Source organism: Lampris incognitus, chromosome 18, assembly GCF_029633865.1.
Source record: "Lampris incognitus isolate fLamInc1 chromosome 18, fLamInc1.hap2, whole genome shotgun sequence".
Taxonomy (NCBI): domain Eukaryota; kingdom Metazoa; phylum Chordata; class Actinopteri; order Lampriformes; family Lampridae; genus Lampris; species Lampris incognitus.
In genome coordinates, this window is record NC_079228.1 from 25,729,325 (window position 1) to 25,746,718 (window position 17,394).

At 45.2% G+C, this 17,394-nt stretch overlaps 1 protein-coding gene across 2 annotated transcripts; it reads right to left on the reverse strand.

Moving 5' to 3' along the window:
• Nucleotides 1-682: 682 nt before the first annotated feature.
• tfap2e (transcription factor AP-2 epsilon) lies at nucleotides 683-14,618 on the reverse strand. 2 transcript variants are annotated; one of them, XM_056298617.1, is made up of 7 exons: nucleotides 14,574-14,618; nucleotides 11,808-12,251; nucleotides 9,098-9,152; nucleotides 3,471-3,702; nucleotides 2,600-2,718; nucleotides 2,068-2,206; nucleotides 683-1,018 (listed from the first exon to the last, which is right to left on the reverse strand). In XM_056298617.1, the coding sequence occupies exons 1-7, from the start codon at nucleotides 14,616-14,618 to the stop codon at nucleotides 757-759; spliced, it is 1,296 nt and encodes a 431-aa protein (XP_056154592.1). In that variant the 3' UTR covers nucleotides 683-756. The 2 variants fall into 2 exon arrangements, with proteins under 2 accessions (XP_056154592.1, XP_056154593.1); XM_056298618.1 differs by lacking the exon at nucleotides 14,574-14,618 and adding an exon at nucleotides 13,565-13,591.
• Between the last annotated feature and the right edge of the window lie 2,776 nt (nucleotides 14,619-17,394).

Sequence of the window (17,394 nt, forward strand, 5' to 3'; positions counted from 1 at the left end):
AATAAAAAAAACAAAACAAAAAAAACACACCTCCTTTAGCTGCCTTTTATTTCACTCCCCCCCCCCCCCCATTGCTCACCCAGAGAACTCATTTTCCCATGACTACCCAGTTTCCATGATGCGCGACTTGCTCGTCTCGGTGAGATTGGATCAGAGCTCGCCCTCCATTGCTCGACAGGAGCAAAGAGCATGGTGTCGTCTCAGATATGGCTTCTCCTGACCACTGACCATTTTCGAGGTGGATGATGTCCGTGTGTGTGTGTGTGTGTGTGTGTGTGTGTGTGTGTGTGTGTGTGTGTGTGTGTGTGTGTGTGTGTGTGAAAGAATGGGGGCTCTATAAAACACAGATAAAGGTACCGTACAGAACAAAAGAAAAGAAAGAAAAACAAGTATGTAGGAACGTGTCCAGCAGAGTCACATTTGCCAGCTTGAGGGTTGGAGGCTGAGAGAGAGAGAGAGAGGTCCATGCGTTATTTTGAGTGAGGTGGCAGACACGTTTTTCAGTACAGATATCACCATAGACCCCCACCCACCCACCCACCCACCACCAGCACCATCACCTCCTCCTCCACGAGACGGACAGCCGAGGCTGTGGGAGGTCCAAGTTTCAGTCTTTCTCCTCCTTTTGAGAGAACACGAGCGGAAGGGCAGACGTGAAGACTTAGAGGGGCGCATTTCAGTCTGTCTCTCCGTCTCTCTGTCTTCCTTCCGTCCATTCTTTTTGCCATTCATCCTGTCCGCAATCCCCCCCCCTCCCTATTTACGGTGCTTCATCTCCTTGTCATGGTGGCTCTTCCCTCCCCCTTCTCCTTTGTCCAGCATTTTGATGGCCTCCATCAGATAACTCTGGAAGGCGGAGAGCGCGGCGCAGATGGCGGGCGTGCCAAAGCCGTGGGTGAGCAGGCTGAAGTGGGTGAGGCTCCCCTGGACGCCGGGCTCCAGGCAGGGCGTGGGTCGGCTGGCACCCAGCGGGGAACGGTCCTGGGACATCAGGTCCGCAAACTCCTTGCAGATCTCCCTGAAAGAGGGAGAAGAGGGGAGTTAATCACAAGGTATCAGCATGCCGTCATTGAATTTTGATCAAGGACATTTTTATTTTCCCTATATAATAACAGACTAATCCAAGGACATAACAGGACAGGGGACCCCCCCCCCATCCCTAAAAATGCTGAACAATTACCAATATCCTGTTTAGATGGACTTTGATACTAGCGTAAAATAAACAAATATACAAATATACAGATAAATGAATGAATACCACAAAGTAAAGGGCTGATACTGAATTTTGACATAATTAATTAATCAATTAAGTTATTTATTTATCGGATTTTCCCCCATTTTCTCCACAGTTGTACCCGACCAATTATCCCACTCTTCCGAGCCATCCCGGTTGTTGCTCCTCCCGCTCTGCCGATCCGGGGAGGGCTGCAGACTACCACATGCCTCTTCTGATACATGTGGAGTCGCCAGCCGCTTCTTTTCACCTGACAGTGAGGAGTTTCACCAGGGGGATGTAGCGCATGGGAGGATCATGTTATTTCCCCCAGTCCCCCCCCCCCCCGAACAGGCGCCCCGACCAACCAGAGGAGGCGCTAGTGCAGCGACCAGGACACACACCCACATCTGGCTTCTCACCCAATGACACAGCCAATTGTGTCTGTAGGGACGCCTGGCCAAACCGGAGGTAACATGGGGGTTCAAACCTGCGACCCCTGCGTTGGTAGACAGTGGAATAGACGGCTATGCTACCTGGACACCCCTTGAATTTTGACATTATTGAGGAGTTCTACCACATATTGTCAAATGTGAATTAAGGTTGAAATTCACCCCTTTTATATTCCAGCAACCCTCACCCTAACCTTAAAACTTTTCTTCTTAGCAGCAATTTGTATAATAGGCTATAGTATCAAAAGCATGCTGTCACCAGACACGCACTTCCCTCATTGTCTTTTAAGACCAGCACCCTCGAAGAAAAACAGCTATAATATAGAAATGGACAAGTTATTTGGTGGGACAGGCAGATGAGACAGAAAAGAGACACTCAGACACAAAAGACGAGTTGCTCACTTGGTGGCCAGCAGCATGCTGCGCCGCGTGGGCAGCTGGTCCGGCTCGCTCTGCCTACACAGGTACTCTGCTGTGGCTCTGGCTGGGAACTCCGTCTCACACACATAACCAAAGTCCCGCGCCAGGTGGACAGCCTCACCTGAAGGAGGGAGGAAGAGGAGACAGAGAGAGAGAGAGAGAGAGAGAGAGAGAGAGAGAGAGAGAGAGAGAGAGAGAGAGAGAGAGAGAGAGAGAGAGAGAGAGAGAGAGAGAGAGAGAGAGAGTAAGCTGCTGATATGAGAAAATGTCACGTACAAGCAAGGGAAAGTGCTTTCTTGGGTCTTTTTTTATCACAGCTTTAGTTTGTGTACAAATGTGCCCATATGTGCAGACGCAGTGTGTTTTTATTCATGTTTTCTCATGCGTGCATATTTTGACGTGAATGCATGTATCCAACTGTCAGAATATATACAGGTCACTGTATATGTGAGATTGTGGTTGCGCATGTGTGTGTGTTCCCATTTGTGTGTGTATGTGTGTGTGCACAACCTACCCTCCACTAGAGATGTTAGGAGAGTGACGTTGGCTGCCTTGCGTCGCCCGGCGGGCAGGTTAAGGCCAATCTTCTCCAGACGCTCTCTCAGACAGCGGCCACCATTCTTTGACTTTGCCCTGAGGGGGGACAAGGACACAGAGAAAGCAGATTTTAGGAGATGGTTCATGTGTCTGTGTGTAAGTGTGCATGTGTGCGTGTGTGTGTTCACACACGTGTGTGCATGCACACATGCATGTATAGGTGTGTGTCTATGTTTGTCTTTTTCTGTTTGGGTGTGCACGTATGCGCATGAATCGATGTGTGCATGTTTGTGTGCTTATCTTTCTTTCCGTATCTATTCCTGTACGTGTCTCTGTCCATGTGTTGATATATTGAGGTATTCATGCATATATCTGTGTTTCCATATATATATATATATATATATATATATGTGTGTGTGTGTGTGTGTGTGTGTGTGTCAGTCATGTCTTTGTGTTAATGCATGCACACGTACACATATGTGCGTGTTCGTGTGTGTGTTCGTGTGTCTGAATTTCCTTATGGTCACTGTCTATCTTAATAGCGTTGACTGTTTGTACTTTAATCGTCAAATTATTGCTTTACATCTGTCTTAACTCCTTCACCAGAGTTTGCTGCATCTTATTGTGTTTTCCATATACTATTAGTGTGATGTTTAGTTGCAGTTAAGGAGGTAGATGTACTTGACAAGGAGAGCTTGGGTCTACAACAATCCAGCCATGTGCTTCTATTTCTGAGAAAGGTTTAAAAAAAGTTACACACACACACACACACACACACACAAACTGACCCAGCCCTGAACTCTCATGGAATAACATTACACATTCACATCTCCCTTTCCCCTTCTTACCTGCGGAGGACTCCACCCAGTAGGGAGGCGTTGAGGCACTCGGGTGGGGAGAGACGCCTCTGGACCTCACCCACAGTGACCTTGTACTTGGAGGTAGAGCTGAGCAAAGAGAGGCGACCCGGCACGGAGCAGAAGACCTCAGCGGGGTTGGACACGCTTCCTACGCCCAGGCCATCCTTGCTGAGGGACATGGCGGACAGCGATGAGCCATTCAGCTTGGACGGGATTGGAACTGGGCAGAGAGAATTGATGAAGAGAAAAAGGGAAGGGAAGAGACAGAAAGAAAGAGAGAGAGACAGAGAGGAGAGAGAGAGAGTTAGTTTCAGGTCATTTTAATAAATCATGTCTGTAAAACAAATTGCATTTTGGGTCTAACCTCAGGAAGGAAGCTGCAATGTTTAGGGTCAATACTGTGTATGTTGTATAGGCTCTGATATTGTATTGTACAAAAGGGGTAAGTAAATTGATGGGAAAATGAGGCCCTGGGGTGAAGAAACAAGGAAAGTGAGAAAAGATGAAAGAAGAAGAAAAACATGCTGAGCAGTATTGACACAGATTTTGGTAACAGAGAAACAATGAGATGGGGAAAAAGAAGCCGTGTAAAAACTCTGGTATTAATTAAATCAGGTATTACCAGTATCAAGCTGGAGCAAATTACACATTAGCTGACAGTGCTGCTTTTTCTGATTAATTGATTCGGTGTCATGTTTCTTCTCCCTTGTGTTGACAGCTCTAATTCTGGCGTGCTGCTTGTTGTTTAAACAGCAGGTGCTTTAGTTTGAACTCACTGATTTACTTCTGACCTAAAAAGCTCATTCACACTCAACTTTTTTCCCCCAAACTTTATAATGTCCAAGTTAAATAAAGATGGTTAACCATGAGTGTTCTGATCAGTGTTCAGAGGCAGAAGGTGGAATTATGCCTGTAGCCCTGTACAGGCTTAGACTCCTAGCTCTCTGGAGCCTAGTCTTTCTTTTTAAACCCCTTTTCCAGTTGCAATGATTGCAATTCAATCTTTTAAAAAAAATAATTGCAATTTAAACCGTCATTCAGATCTAATAATGACAATAGGTATTGACTTTATAGAACAGGGTTTGTGAAGCTTTTCAAATTTTTTTTTTGCACCATCGTCTTTGTTACATCATCATTTAAACCGTTAATTTGTGTTCATGAGATTAGCTCATGGAGCCACTTAATCACACATCCGGCACCCCTACAGTTGTGTGGGCTGGAATCTTCATCTGAATTGAGAGGATTGAATGGAATTAACCCTTTGTGTGTGTGTGTGTGTGTGTGTGTGTGTGTGTGTGTGTGTGTGTGTGTGTGTGTGTGTGTGTGTGTGTGTGTGTGTGTACGTAAATACGTGCCTACGTTTTAGACAATCTCTCTCTCTCTCTCGCTCTCTCTGTAGCCCTTTACATGTGTAGAAACTGTTGCCAGCCTCCTCTGATCCTCTTGGCTTTTCCCTCTTCCTCTCTCCCTCTCTACCAGTCGCTGGTGTTTTCTCCCTTTTCTTCCATTTTCATCATCTGCATTAGTGGCTCTATAGCCGGCGCTGCACTGTGATGCCGGTATTCTGGTGATTTGTCCTCTCTTAATGAAATGACCTACCGTCGCTAAAATGTGCAGCGGCTAACAATAAGTCAAAACATGATCCTGATACGCGCATGCGCAGTAACACTTGGCAGGACTACGATGGGTAGGATGGAATGTTATAACGCCAGCAGCTCCTCTCATTTTCTGTGGGTGGCGTGTGAGTTGATTTCTTACAATCCCATCATTCATAGCCAGCCAGACTACTGTGCAGGAGAGCCATAAAGCGTTCTGTCTGTCTGTGTGGCTGGTGGCTTTCTGTCTAGCCCCCTTCAATATCCCTGGTTCTCTTTCCTGTGACTCTCTCCTGAATCTCCCGCTTTTTATCCGTCGCCCCTCTCTTCTGTGTTCTGTCTCATTCTCCATCTCCCTCCCTCCTTCTCCTCAGATCCTCTTATTCGTGTAAAAAGGCAATGGGTTTGTTCTGCTCCTTTACATTCTTGCCCGTGAGAGACTTGTTGCAACTCTAGGCCTTGATAAACGAGTTGAATCACCTTCAGTTCAATTGCGATGGCTGCCGGTTTGTTGTCATATGGGCATCTTCTGTCAAGGTCCATAGCACCTTGAAACAAGCGCACCTTGGACCCTGGCTGGCTTCGAATGTCATGGGTAATGGTGGGAATAGGCTACATTGTTTTGATGTCTAAAGTCCAGTAATGTACACTGGAGGGATAAATGGGGGTAAGCCAAAGCCTATTTAGAATGAATACACCTATCTACTTTTAAACCACGCATCGCGCCAAAGCGGGAAGCTAGGGAGGGACTTGTCGCAGATATTGATTGGCGTTAATTGTAGCCAATAGCGCCGGATAGCAGACTGAAAGGGGGCCCAGTGTCCGACCTGTGCCGGCGGCGGCGAAATTTTTATGCGAGTAATCCGGGGAAGTTCCAGCCCTCAAGCGCTAGGATTGGCCAGGTCGGACTGTCATTCAACCTGCCAGGAGTCCCGCCCTCAATTTTTACATGGCCTATCAAATGGCCTATCATTAGTTCGTGAAAATTTTGATATTGATTTGGGGACAATGACATGGCTGGATAGCTTGCTGTTAAACATACGGTCAAATTAAATTTACTGTTTTTCAAGCGTACACAACGTTATTGACACTGAATCTTGCTAGCATAACGTTAGCTTTCGCGCTTACCTGAGTGAGCTGAGCGGATAGATGGGGTACAGCCATGGATGGAAGTGACGCAAAATCTCGCCGGGCGTATTTCGCTACGGCGCTACTCACTCACATAGGGAGCCCTTCCAGCTAGTGGGTTGAGCAGTCCTGTTTTATTTTGTTTAGGTTGATATTTTATTAATTTATTTTTATTGTATGATCTGTTATATTACAGTCTGTAAAGTAATAATTTATTATTTTGATATGTTCTGATGTTTTTGTATATTGTGGAGAGCATGACATGCAATGCCATCCCTACCATCTGAAGGAAGCAGCCGAACCAAAGATACTTATACGTCTGACTCTGGCTGAACCATGCAAGGTATGGCAGTATGTGCAGATAACGGATGGTAAATCAATGTAGGACTGTTTTACTTCGAAAGACCACATTAGGCATGTAACTTTAGCAGGACAAATGTTTGGTTATACGGTGTCCATGCACTGGCGATGAATCTGATACGTTGTAGTTTATTTTCCGCCCCTCACTCCAGGAGGAGCGTGGCAAGCGCGATTACTTAAGAGGGATAAATGCACAGAATTAACACTTTAAATATAATGTTATCTCTATGGATAAATAGCTACAGCGTCGCAGACACTAGTTAACGTTAGCTACCGTTTTATATAGAATTAACTGGCTTGCTAGCATTGGGAAGCAGCATCTACGCACAAGCAACAGTGATATTTCATTTAAAACACGCACACTTACTAGTTTTTATTAAGTGAAATTGTTGTTATTTTAAGTAAAACTAATTGATCCGACTCATCATTCATCAGGCTTTAAAAACCAAAGTCCAAACTCGCGGTAGCTCGGGAGGTTAGCTAGGCTAGCTTGTCGCCATAGCAACGAAATACGCCCGGCGAGATTTTGCGTCACTTCCGTCCGTGGTTGTATCCCATCTAGCTACAGCCGACTTGGTTTTCATATCTCCTGTTGTCAAGGCGTATCAAAGGTTCGTCTTATTTACTGGAGTACTGAATATCTTTTCCATTGCATTAGAAGTTAATGGGATGGCAAAGATTGTTCCAGGTATTAGTCAAATCCTCGGGCGTTACCAGGGAAACGGTTATGGCTTGTGAAAAACTTTAGATTTTGATTGCAAAAATACATGAAAATATAAATTGTCTTAATCTTTATTACTTTTGCAAGTGAACATGGTATAAGCGAGATAGTGCCCTTCGAGGTGTCCATAATCAGGAATTAATGGCCTTCTCGTCGTCCATTATGGACACCTAGTCAGGCATTATCCCTTACTTAATCTATTTATCAATAATGTTTACTGTGAATTAATCTGACCTTCAACAGGGATGTTTTCCTGGACAATATCGCACACTTTCTTCATCTTCGTTTCGCGTCACTTTCACGCGTTCGCCTGGCAAACTGGCCAATCCTAGCGCTTGAGGGCGGGACTCCTGTCAGGATGACTGACAGAAAAAAAAATCGCCGTCACAGCGGGGGGGGGGGGCTGGGTACGGCGGCGACTCTGGACGCACGACAGGCCCTTCTCGCGGATCTCCTCAGCTGAAGGGACCCACCGGGGGTTGCGGGAGTTAGCACAAACCAAAATCACAGCAACGACCCATAACTGCTAGCTAGCTCATACGTCTTGTGCGCCGGTCGGTGACTGGCAGAATCTTATACTCATGGGGGAGGGACATAAAATTTCGAGAAAGCGTTTCATTGGACGCAAAATTAGTGTACGCCCCCAAGTGAAGGACGAGTCATCAAGGTTTTATTATAGTTTTTCAGAAAATGAAAAGCACTAAAATACCATTAAAAATACCTACAAAACGACTTTTTTCATTGTTGGGCCAGATATTGGCGTATAGGTGACGATCAATGGAAGACAGGTGATTAAAAAAAACAACTTAAATATCCATTTGATTTCATGGGGACTTTAACTGCAATAATTTCCCTAATCATTGATAATTGAGGAGTTCCGTAATCACTGCATTTAAAGATGAAAGTCGTCATTAGACGTTAATCACTCACTAATCCAGTACGACAGAGGATCCACCTGTCAAAGCGGGCTAGTATGGGCTATTTTCTTTTCATTTCCAAAACCGGAGATGCCCAAATTTTGTGCACTTGGTCATTTTGTATAATAGGACGTTGTCACTCGCATTTCAAACTCATTTTGGAGCGGACGTCCACTTTTCTTTTCTTTTACACTGTCCGCTGCATATCCCATTTTCTGGGCTGTGCCCGCGAAATCAGCCGAAGATCTGGATTCAGTTGAACGAGGTTTTCACGGTACTTCACCACTGTAGAACTCAGCTTGGGTTTTCAAATCGCGCCCCTGTGTCTTGTGGGTGAAAAATGGCTCTTAGAGTTGGTAATATTAGAGGAGTGATCATACTCCTCTTTATCACGTTCCCCTCCCTTTCCTTGCCCCACTTCTCTCTCCTCTCTTCTTCAGTCTAATCCCCCCCTCTCTCGCTCTATCCTCTCTTTCTCTCTTTCCCTCTATCTCTCCTCTCTTTCGCTCTCTCTCTCTCATATGACCATGAACAGTTCATTAAGAATGTGTGCCTTTAGGGTGAAGTCTGCAGCCGAGTATTAGAGGACTCCTTGACTTCAAATGAAATAGCAAAACAGAATTATTTATAGTGTGTGTGTGTGTGTGTGTGTGTGTGTGTGTGTGTGTATGTGTATGAGAAACAGAGAGAGACTGGGGGGGTGAGAGAGCGAGAGAGAGGGAGAGACAGAGAGAGAGAGACAGAAACAGTCCATGAGTGTCGAAGAGCACTTCTCCCTTAACACCAACCCCCGTCAGTGTGTGTGTGTGTGTGTGTGTGTGTGTGTGTGCGCGCGTGTGCGTGTGCGTGTGCGTGCGTGTACGCGCACACACAAACAGCACTCCCACCTCTTACCTTTTTTAATGACAGAGTGGTCGAGGATGCCCAGGGCTGATCCTTCCTCCATTCCCTATACATCAGGGAAACACAGCAGGCAGACGTACACAGTCACCATCATTTATTCACTGTCCTCATAGCCAATACAGAACCTGTCTCTCTCAGGCCACGGCAAGATGGAAAGTCTTCCATTTAAGCTTCCGCCGGCCTCTACGCCTACGCAATGGAGGAGGGGCCCCCCTTCGGATACTATGTGACACCTGACGTCTCTCCGATGTATACAATAAAACGCGGCAGTTTTTGTCTCCCTGTCCAATGTCTTAAATCTCAATTAAGGTTGTCATGATTCAGCTTTGGCATTAGGATAATCACTCGATCGTCTTTCGTTTTTCCATTTTTCCAACACTTAGCTACTTCCAGAAATTAATCTGCGCCGTCATAAATAAAGAGTCGCAGTTTAAAATGTGGCATACGTACTTCATATTAGTAGTACAGTGCTGAGATCTGGGAAATATTGGGTTCGGTTAATCGCTTTATGGACACTATCAAGGGTGGCGTTATTTAAACGGGTTCGGTGGCATTTGTTTACGGGGTGTTATCGGTGACTCGTCTTATCGAGACTTGGCTGTTTTAAACACCGTCCCAAGTCGTCACACAACTGGTGAACAGAGAAGCTGCCACAGACAGATCACATATATTACATTCCGAGATATGCAGGCTGTGGCACACACACACACACACACACACACACACACACACACACACACACACACACACACACACACACACACACACACACACACACACACACATCGGGTTTTACATTAATTTTGGGATTTATTAGAATAGCCAAATGTATTTTCACTATTCAGGTGAATTTAAAACGAGTTTTTGGGGATCTCCAATCTCAGTGAAATGTGAAATAATTCATCTTTGTATCGAATTTGTTACTGAAGTGCCTTGTGGTTTGATATAAAACTGTGTGTGTGCGTGTTTTAAGTTGCCGTTCATTGTTTCAGTCAACTACATTGTGTCAGATTTAATATTGCTTTATGACATACATAGATATTAAATAACATATTTCTTTGCAACGCATGATTAAAAAAAGGAAATATTAAGTAGCTGTGGGCCTGTAAATAGTTATTTATGAGTATGCATGCAGCCTATTTTTACTCTTTTTTTACCCTGTTTTACAATAATTTTGCAGGTTCATGCCGTAAAAACCTTTTAAGTCTTCACCATTTGTTTAATCTTACAAACTGTTATTGTGCCACGTGTGTCGCGAGCAGCGAGGGGAGAACATTCTCCTGCACGGGGATTTAGTTCTCCTTTGTGGTGAATTTATAAAAGAAAAAGAAAAAAGTTCAAACGTAAGGGTTTAATCCATGAATCAAATAAAGGCCTTGTCAGGAGGGGAGCGTTTAACTGCGACATGCCCGGGATGACTCCTTGCCTGCCGAAACGTTTCTCTCCATTAATGACCGTAGTAATCAATTGGTCGCAGGGAATTTTCCGAGAGGACAAACAGTCTGCATGGTCTGCATGATCTGCATGGTCTGCACCTGCTGCTGCTGCTGCTGCTGCTGCTGCTGCGCACGTGCAGGCCCGGCTGCTCAATGAGCAGCGCAGCGAAAAGCCACAGCAAGCAGCTATTGTCTCCTCTCGGTCTGCAGCGTGCACGGGCGCAGCGAAACCTGTCCACGGACACCTCAGCAGCGCAGCGGGTTTACATAACATCGGATGCAGCCTTTTCTCTGGCCCTGATGGGGGGAAGCCATTCCGTTCAGAGGCACACAGAAAAAGAAGTACAAAATACGCAACAGGCCAGTCATTTCCGCTTAAACACGCCAGTCATATATTTTCTGAACAAATTCTTGTGGGGGGGGGGGGAAATCACTTTTAGCAAACATTTTTCTTTTAGCGTCCTTGCTACCATTTCATTTATAGTGGAATGTTGCATATTTCTTTACTCATATAATGACATTTGGCTAATGGTTAATTCCAATGACGCAGTAAAAGACTGTGAAAGACTGAATCGCTTTCACATGTGGAGGGAAGGACGTCTGATGATTTCCTCCGTGCTGATTATACAACTAACAAACCAGATCTGGTCACCGTGATTACGGGCTTCATTCATCCATCACCAGTCAAACAGGCTGTCACGGGCGAACGGAAGGGCTGTATATATTATACATGTTATGTATATATATATATATATATACATATATATATATATGTATATATGTATATATATATACCCATCTTATCGTCAACGATGAAACAGGCGTGTGCATGAAATCCGCGAGGACTAATATAAAATTGAACAGAGGAGTGACACGTCTCTGCGAGGGAGATAAAGAGTCTTGTGGATAGTTAATAATAAAAATGTTAAATGTCAGTTTTCGAGGAGAGAGTTTGGGGGAAAGAGGCCAACCGGCGCACAGGTTGCCTTGCCAACATGCACGCAGCCGCACGAATCTGCGGTCATTTATCTAATGGCAACCGGTTGTTATAGAAAACAATATGGGCCACGTAATGAATCGAAACCCTCCGCAGGGGACGTGGTTCACTAAAGACATGGGAGGGGTAGCTGGAGCAGGTGTCGGGTGACTTTTACGCACGGGTTTTCTGCAGCGTCGTTAGAAACAGCGCGCGAGAAAAATGAAATGAAATTCAATCTACACCAAAAAACAAACAAAAAACAAGACTGCAGTTAAAGTCAAGCTACCTGAATGTCCTCCAGGCCGTGATGTCCGAGGTGCATTCCGAGGGGGCCGTCCCCCAGCGCCGCGGCTCCCTCCCCGAGTCCGTGCAGGAGCCGCGGTACACCCGGGTACTCCCGCCGGGGGTCGAGGCTCAGAGCCCGGTGGGACTGTGACAGGAGACCCCCATCGTCGGACCGAGACCTCTGTGAATGCCATGCCGCTTGCTGGTGCTGGTGGATGGAGTTGATGGTGGGATAGGGGTCTGATAGGTGGGAATATGCCGAGTCCTGGCTCTGGGAGTATGACAGGGAGGACTGCGGATAGGGTGGGGGGAAATACGGGGGCTGGAAGTCGGAGGCCGGGGTGTGGCAGAGAGGGGGGGCCGAGGAGTAGGCAGCCTGGTTGAGGGAGGACAGTTGGGACAGTCGACCACTCGGTGAAGAGCCAGTCAGTCCGTCTGCACGGTCCTGTGTGCAAACACCCCACCCACCCAAAAAAACAAACAAAACAAAAACAGAAAACAGTTGTTTCACATTACAATGCAGGCCCAGGCTCACACGTGTTTAGCGAGAAGACAAACACAAATGTAGAATGTGTAACGCACCCAATGCCAAGTGCAACATGCATGTGCAAGAGAATAACTTTAAAATATTATCCCCCCCTCCTCTTACAAATTAAATGGGAAAAAGTGCGTCCAAAATCCAAGCGCAGGATATAGCTACAGGTAAGGGCAAAGTGTAGGTGTAACCAAACATGTAAATGTTCCAGTATAATATAGATAAATAACTTAATTAACAAATAAATCTGTGTCCGCTGCAGAAGTGTATCCTGTATCATATGAAGTGATGCACATTGGCAGGATGCGCCCTGGGCGTCTCTGCTGAAGACTGTGAGGAAGGTCACGGCCACCAAGATCTTACAGCTGAACAAAGGACAGGTACACTAATGTACAACAACAACAACAATAAAGCGTCGCCCCGGGAAGAGAACACGTTGACAGATAACGTGTCGTTATTTGTAACCAATTTCAAATTAATCAGATTTAGACTTTTTTTTTTGCGCTCAAAGTTTTTTTTTTTTTTAGTCTAAAAGAGAAAGAAGCCAACTTGTTGTCTTTTTCCATACTATTTGAAAACATGTGTCCCACTAGCCTACATTTCTCTAAACATACTTCCTGGCAAAAGTCGATTTTTTCTTTCTGAAGCTGGGTCACCCGGATCAATTCTGCTGGAACAATGTCCATTATCCATGGGCCACCACATCCCATCTGTGCAAATGATGACATTAATTATCTGGCTTTTTTATCTTTTATTGTATTCATTTATTTATCTAGTATTCTTCTCTCATTAAATATCTGCCGCCTTTACGCGTTGGCCGAGTCTTCCTTGCGCCATCCCAACATGTTGAGCGTCTCTTCGGCTCAAAGCTGCCGAGTGCGACGCCGCCGCCGCTTCAGAGCGCGCATCGCCACCTCGCCGCGCGCCCTGCAGCCGTCACGGCCAGCCTCTCCGCGGCCGACACGCTGATGGCAGCCGCCGCGCCGCGCCGTGACACGGGGCATACACGCGCCGTCTCCTCGGACACGCCGACAACACGTACACGGACAGCGGCGGCGCAGCCACTGTCCCACACGCTCAGCGTCACGTCTGTATGTAGATATATATTTATACATATATTTATATACACGAGGATGCGACATCCCACACGCTTCAGTTAAACGTAAGGGCGACACGACAGGAGCAGATGTAACGGAGCCATACCAAACACCGTCGGAACTCACCATTGCCGAATAGGTGTGGACTAACATCAGGGCCACTCCGGATACCCAAAATTTCAAATTCGAATGATGGTGCAAGGATGCTAGCGGCCGGTCAGATCTGTAGGTAATCCAGGCTTTCTTTTTTTCTTTCTTTCTTCTTTCCCCCCCGTCTGTTTTTACCGGTCCATGAAAAATATAGATGGTGTTGGTCTCCTTTTCTTTTGGTTGGATGAACTCTATTGGTATCGGTGTCCCGAGTTTTTACGCACACGCGTCACAGACCAAGGCACGCGGCTGCGGCGCGCTGTCAAAAGAGAGTCCTGTTTTCTCCATCAGAGCGCTACTTATAGGTTTTGTGCGCACTCAGCGGAATGAGGGGAGGGGTCGAAGGGGAGGGGGGGGTCCACTTCTCTTAAAGAGATATATTCACTCAATCAACCCGTTCAATCGCCAGCTCTCACCTTTTCCCGATTCGTCTGCTCTTTCCAAAGTTCATATTCTGCTTCAAAAGTTTGAAGTTGAATTGGTGTTAAGCACCGACGCGACTCTACTATGGCTCGTTTTCAGGCCACTGGAAAAAGAAAAGATGAAGATGACATGGGACATTGAAAACTTACTTTACCCTTGTCTATCTGTTACACAAATGAAGCTTGACCGCTTTTGCGCACAACTGTCCTCCTCCTCGTCGTCGAAGTTTGTTTTAAGACTCGGAAAGATTTGCATCAGACATTTCACGTGGGCCAAAACAGAAAACGAAATGGATTTATTTCCATTGAAATTATTGACCAGCGAGTTATTTTTGGAATTCAGCACCATTTGCGCAGGTTTCACTCCCCCTTTTCAATCTGCGGATACAGGCAAACAGGCTGATTTCGGTATTGGCTGTTACGCGTACATCACCTACTTCACGCATCAAAAGCCTATCGGGCGCGAAAGAAAAACAAAAAAACAAACAAAAAACAAAAACAAAAACCAAGAACAACTGAGTTTTTGAAAGAAAAACAAATGAAATTCGTACGATGTTATTTACCTGTGCGCCATAAGGCTCCGTCTTGGTCCGAGATTTCCAAAGCATGGTTGATGCAGAAGGACAGAGGGGTGTTAATGCTCTACAGTGTATACGCGCGATGGATGGAGACACATTGACGGTAGAGAGGAGAGTGAGTTAGATCGGGAGGCGATGCAGGAGTTGTATGGATGAGTCACAAAGAAAAGGAGTGAGGCGTAAAAGGGGGGTTCGGGGTGAAGCCGATGGGGTGGGGGTGGGGGGCTTAAAGGTAGTCGGGAGGGGGGGGTAAAAACTTTGGGAAGGGGGAGAGTTTTGGCACTGGATGGAGTCGTGCATTAATTTTCGCTAGTGATCAGATGATGAACGGGAGTGGGGGCCTGTAGCCTGCCACACGCGATTGGCACCAAATCTGGAAGAGGTTATATCACTTCCAGAGAGACAAGTAAACTAAACACTGACCGAAACAACCTGACAAGGAACTCTGGTGCGCTTTAAAACGAGAATATATATACAGGGTGGGAAATGTGGCGCGAGGAGGGGTCACGTGAGCACTCTAAAGAAGCGCAATTATAAAGTGTGTGCGTGTGTGTGGGGGGCGTGGTGACTTTTAATTGGAGTATACATTTCCTCTATAGTTTTTGATTATTGAGTTGGAGACGATTTCTCGTAGCAAAATGAAGCCACCCTCCAAATTAATGACATGGTGTAATTCGCACACAGATTAAAATCACCACTTCTGGTAACCATTAGACTTTATGATTATTTTTTTTTTCGTCTCATGGAATCTTTTTATTTTACCAGCCTTTCAGAGACGGAAATGATGCGTGTTCGAGCCCACCTACAAATAAATTGCAAAATTAACCACATTTAATGAAAGAGGGGCAATCACACCAGTTCCTGCAGAAATTATAAAATCAGTAAGTCACAGTACTATACTGTATTTAACTCTACACAAACGTAGCTTGTCCGTATTAATCATGAAGGACGGCGGTATTCTGAAGGGAAATCACGTCTCACAACATAATACTACCAGGCGACATTAAAAAGAAATGCATGTGTTGTGTGGGCCATCGCGCCATCTTGTGGTAAATAGCACACAATTTTGGTCCGAGGCTCATATTGGAGACTACTATATTGAGGCCAAACACCGATCAGCCAAAACATTAAAACCACCTGCCCATTATTGTGTAGGCCCCCCTCGTGCCGCAGAAACAGTTCTGACCCGTCGAGGCACGGACTCCACAAGACCTCTGAAGGTGTCCTCTGGTATCTGCGACCAAGACGTTTAGCAGCAGATCCTTTATAAGTTGCGAGGTTGGGCCTCCGTGGATCGGACTTGTTTTTCCAGCACATCCCACAGATGCTCGATCGGATTGAGATCTGGGGAATTTGGAGGCCAAGGCAACACCTTGAACTCTTTATCCTGTTCCTCAAACCATTCCTGGGCAATTTTTGCAGTGTGGCAGGAGGCATAATCCTGCTGAAAGAGGCCACTGCCATCAGAGAATACCATTGCCATGAAGTGTCTGGATGCATGCTCAATAATCCAGGTAACAAAATCAAAGAAAGTTGAATCAGTTCATCTGGATACGATATTTATTGACAGATACGTTTTAACACTTATCTAAGTGGCCTCTTCGGTCTAAACGGACTGCAGGTATCCCCACCGTTTTGATTTTCAAAGTTTAATAACTTTATTAAAAAAAGATACAGACCTACCGCTCCTTGAATGCCTCTAAAATTGAATATTTGTATTAAAATTAGTTTTAGATCAATTGCACAAAAATGTATGATAAGATCTACCTAAAAACCACCATGAGCGGTCAAAATGACCGCGCGTAATTTGTACGTCATCGCGCACGTCATGACAGTAGTTATGACGTTTGTTGGTCGCGTTATTTCCTTCGCGAAGTTCATTGAGCTGCCCTAGAAAAAAAACTGGCGTTCTCCAGTCCTGAGAAATAGTCTAAACTTGATTTCTGATTATTGCCAACATGTCTGGTTACAGACGCCGTTTCAGACGCACCATGACTACCACCAAGGCGTTGCAGTATTTACAGGGGTTGGACAGTTACTACTAATACTGCTGACACTTTCTGCTCCTCCCGTTAGGGGTCGCCACAGCGGATCATCCATTTCCATCTCTTCCTGTCCTCTGTCACACCAGCCACCTGCATGTCCTCTCTCACCACATCCATAAACCTTCTCTTTGGCTTTCCTCTTTTCCTCTTCCCTGGCAGCTCCATATTCAGCATCCTTTTCCCAATATATCTCCCAATATACCCAGCATCTCTCCTCCACACGTGCAAACCATCTCAATCTTGCCTCTCACGATTTTTAAATTGTTTGAAAAATAGTATTAAAGTTTTTAAAATGTTAATTTTGGTGTCAGTCGTTTTTTAACAGACATACTAACATATGCAGTGCACTAATATCTCAACTGGGTATTTATCTTGACAGAATATAGAGTTCAAAAACCATGGGCGGTCCATAGTCGTTCTAAGTTCTGGTTGTGGTTTGGGACGGTTTCAATGGTTATTTTCTGTTTTTTTTCCATTTCCCCTTTTATAGGCCTTGTTACGTTTGTTAGATTAACAATATATGTTTTCTGTTTTGTTTTTCAGGTAATATTTTCCCTTTTATAATTTTGCTATTCAAGTTCGACCATGTCTCTCTGAAGTTTAAATTGTTTAAAAATAGTATTATAGTTGTTAAAATGTTAATTTTGGTGCCAGTCGTTTCCTAACAGACATACTAACACATGCAATGCATTAATATTTTAATTGGGTATTTATCTTGACAGAATATAGAGTCAAAAACCCGGTGGTCATTTTGACCACCC

Bases quoted from the DNA above. Each gene is read 5' to 3' on its own strand.
- tfap2e (XM_056298617.1), bottom strand. From the start codon at position 14,618: ATGCTTTGGAAATCTCGGACCAAGACGGAGCCTTATGGCGCACAG. The intron at 9,153-11,807 runs GTAGCTTGACTT...CCTGATGTATAG, and splicing joins ACGGCCTGGAGGACATTCAG to GGAATGGAGGAAGGATCAGC. The intron at 2,207-2,599 runs GTAGGTTGTGCA...TCCCTCCTTCAG, and splicing joins CCTAACATCTCTAGTGGAGG to GTGAGGCTGTCCACCTGGCG.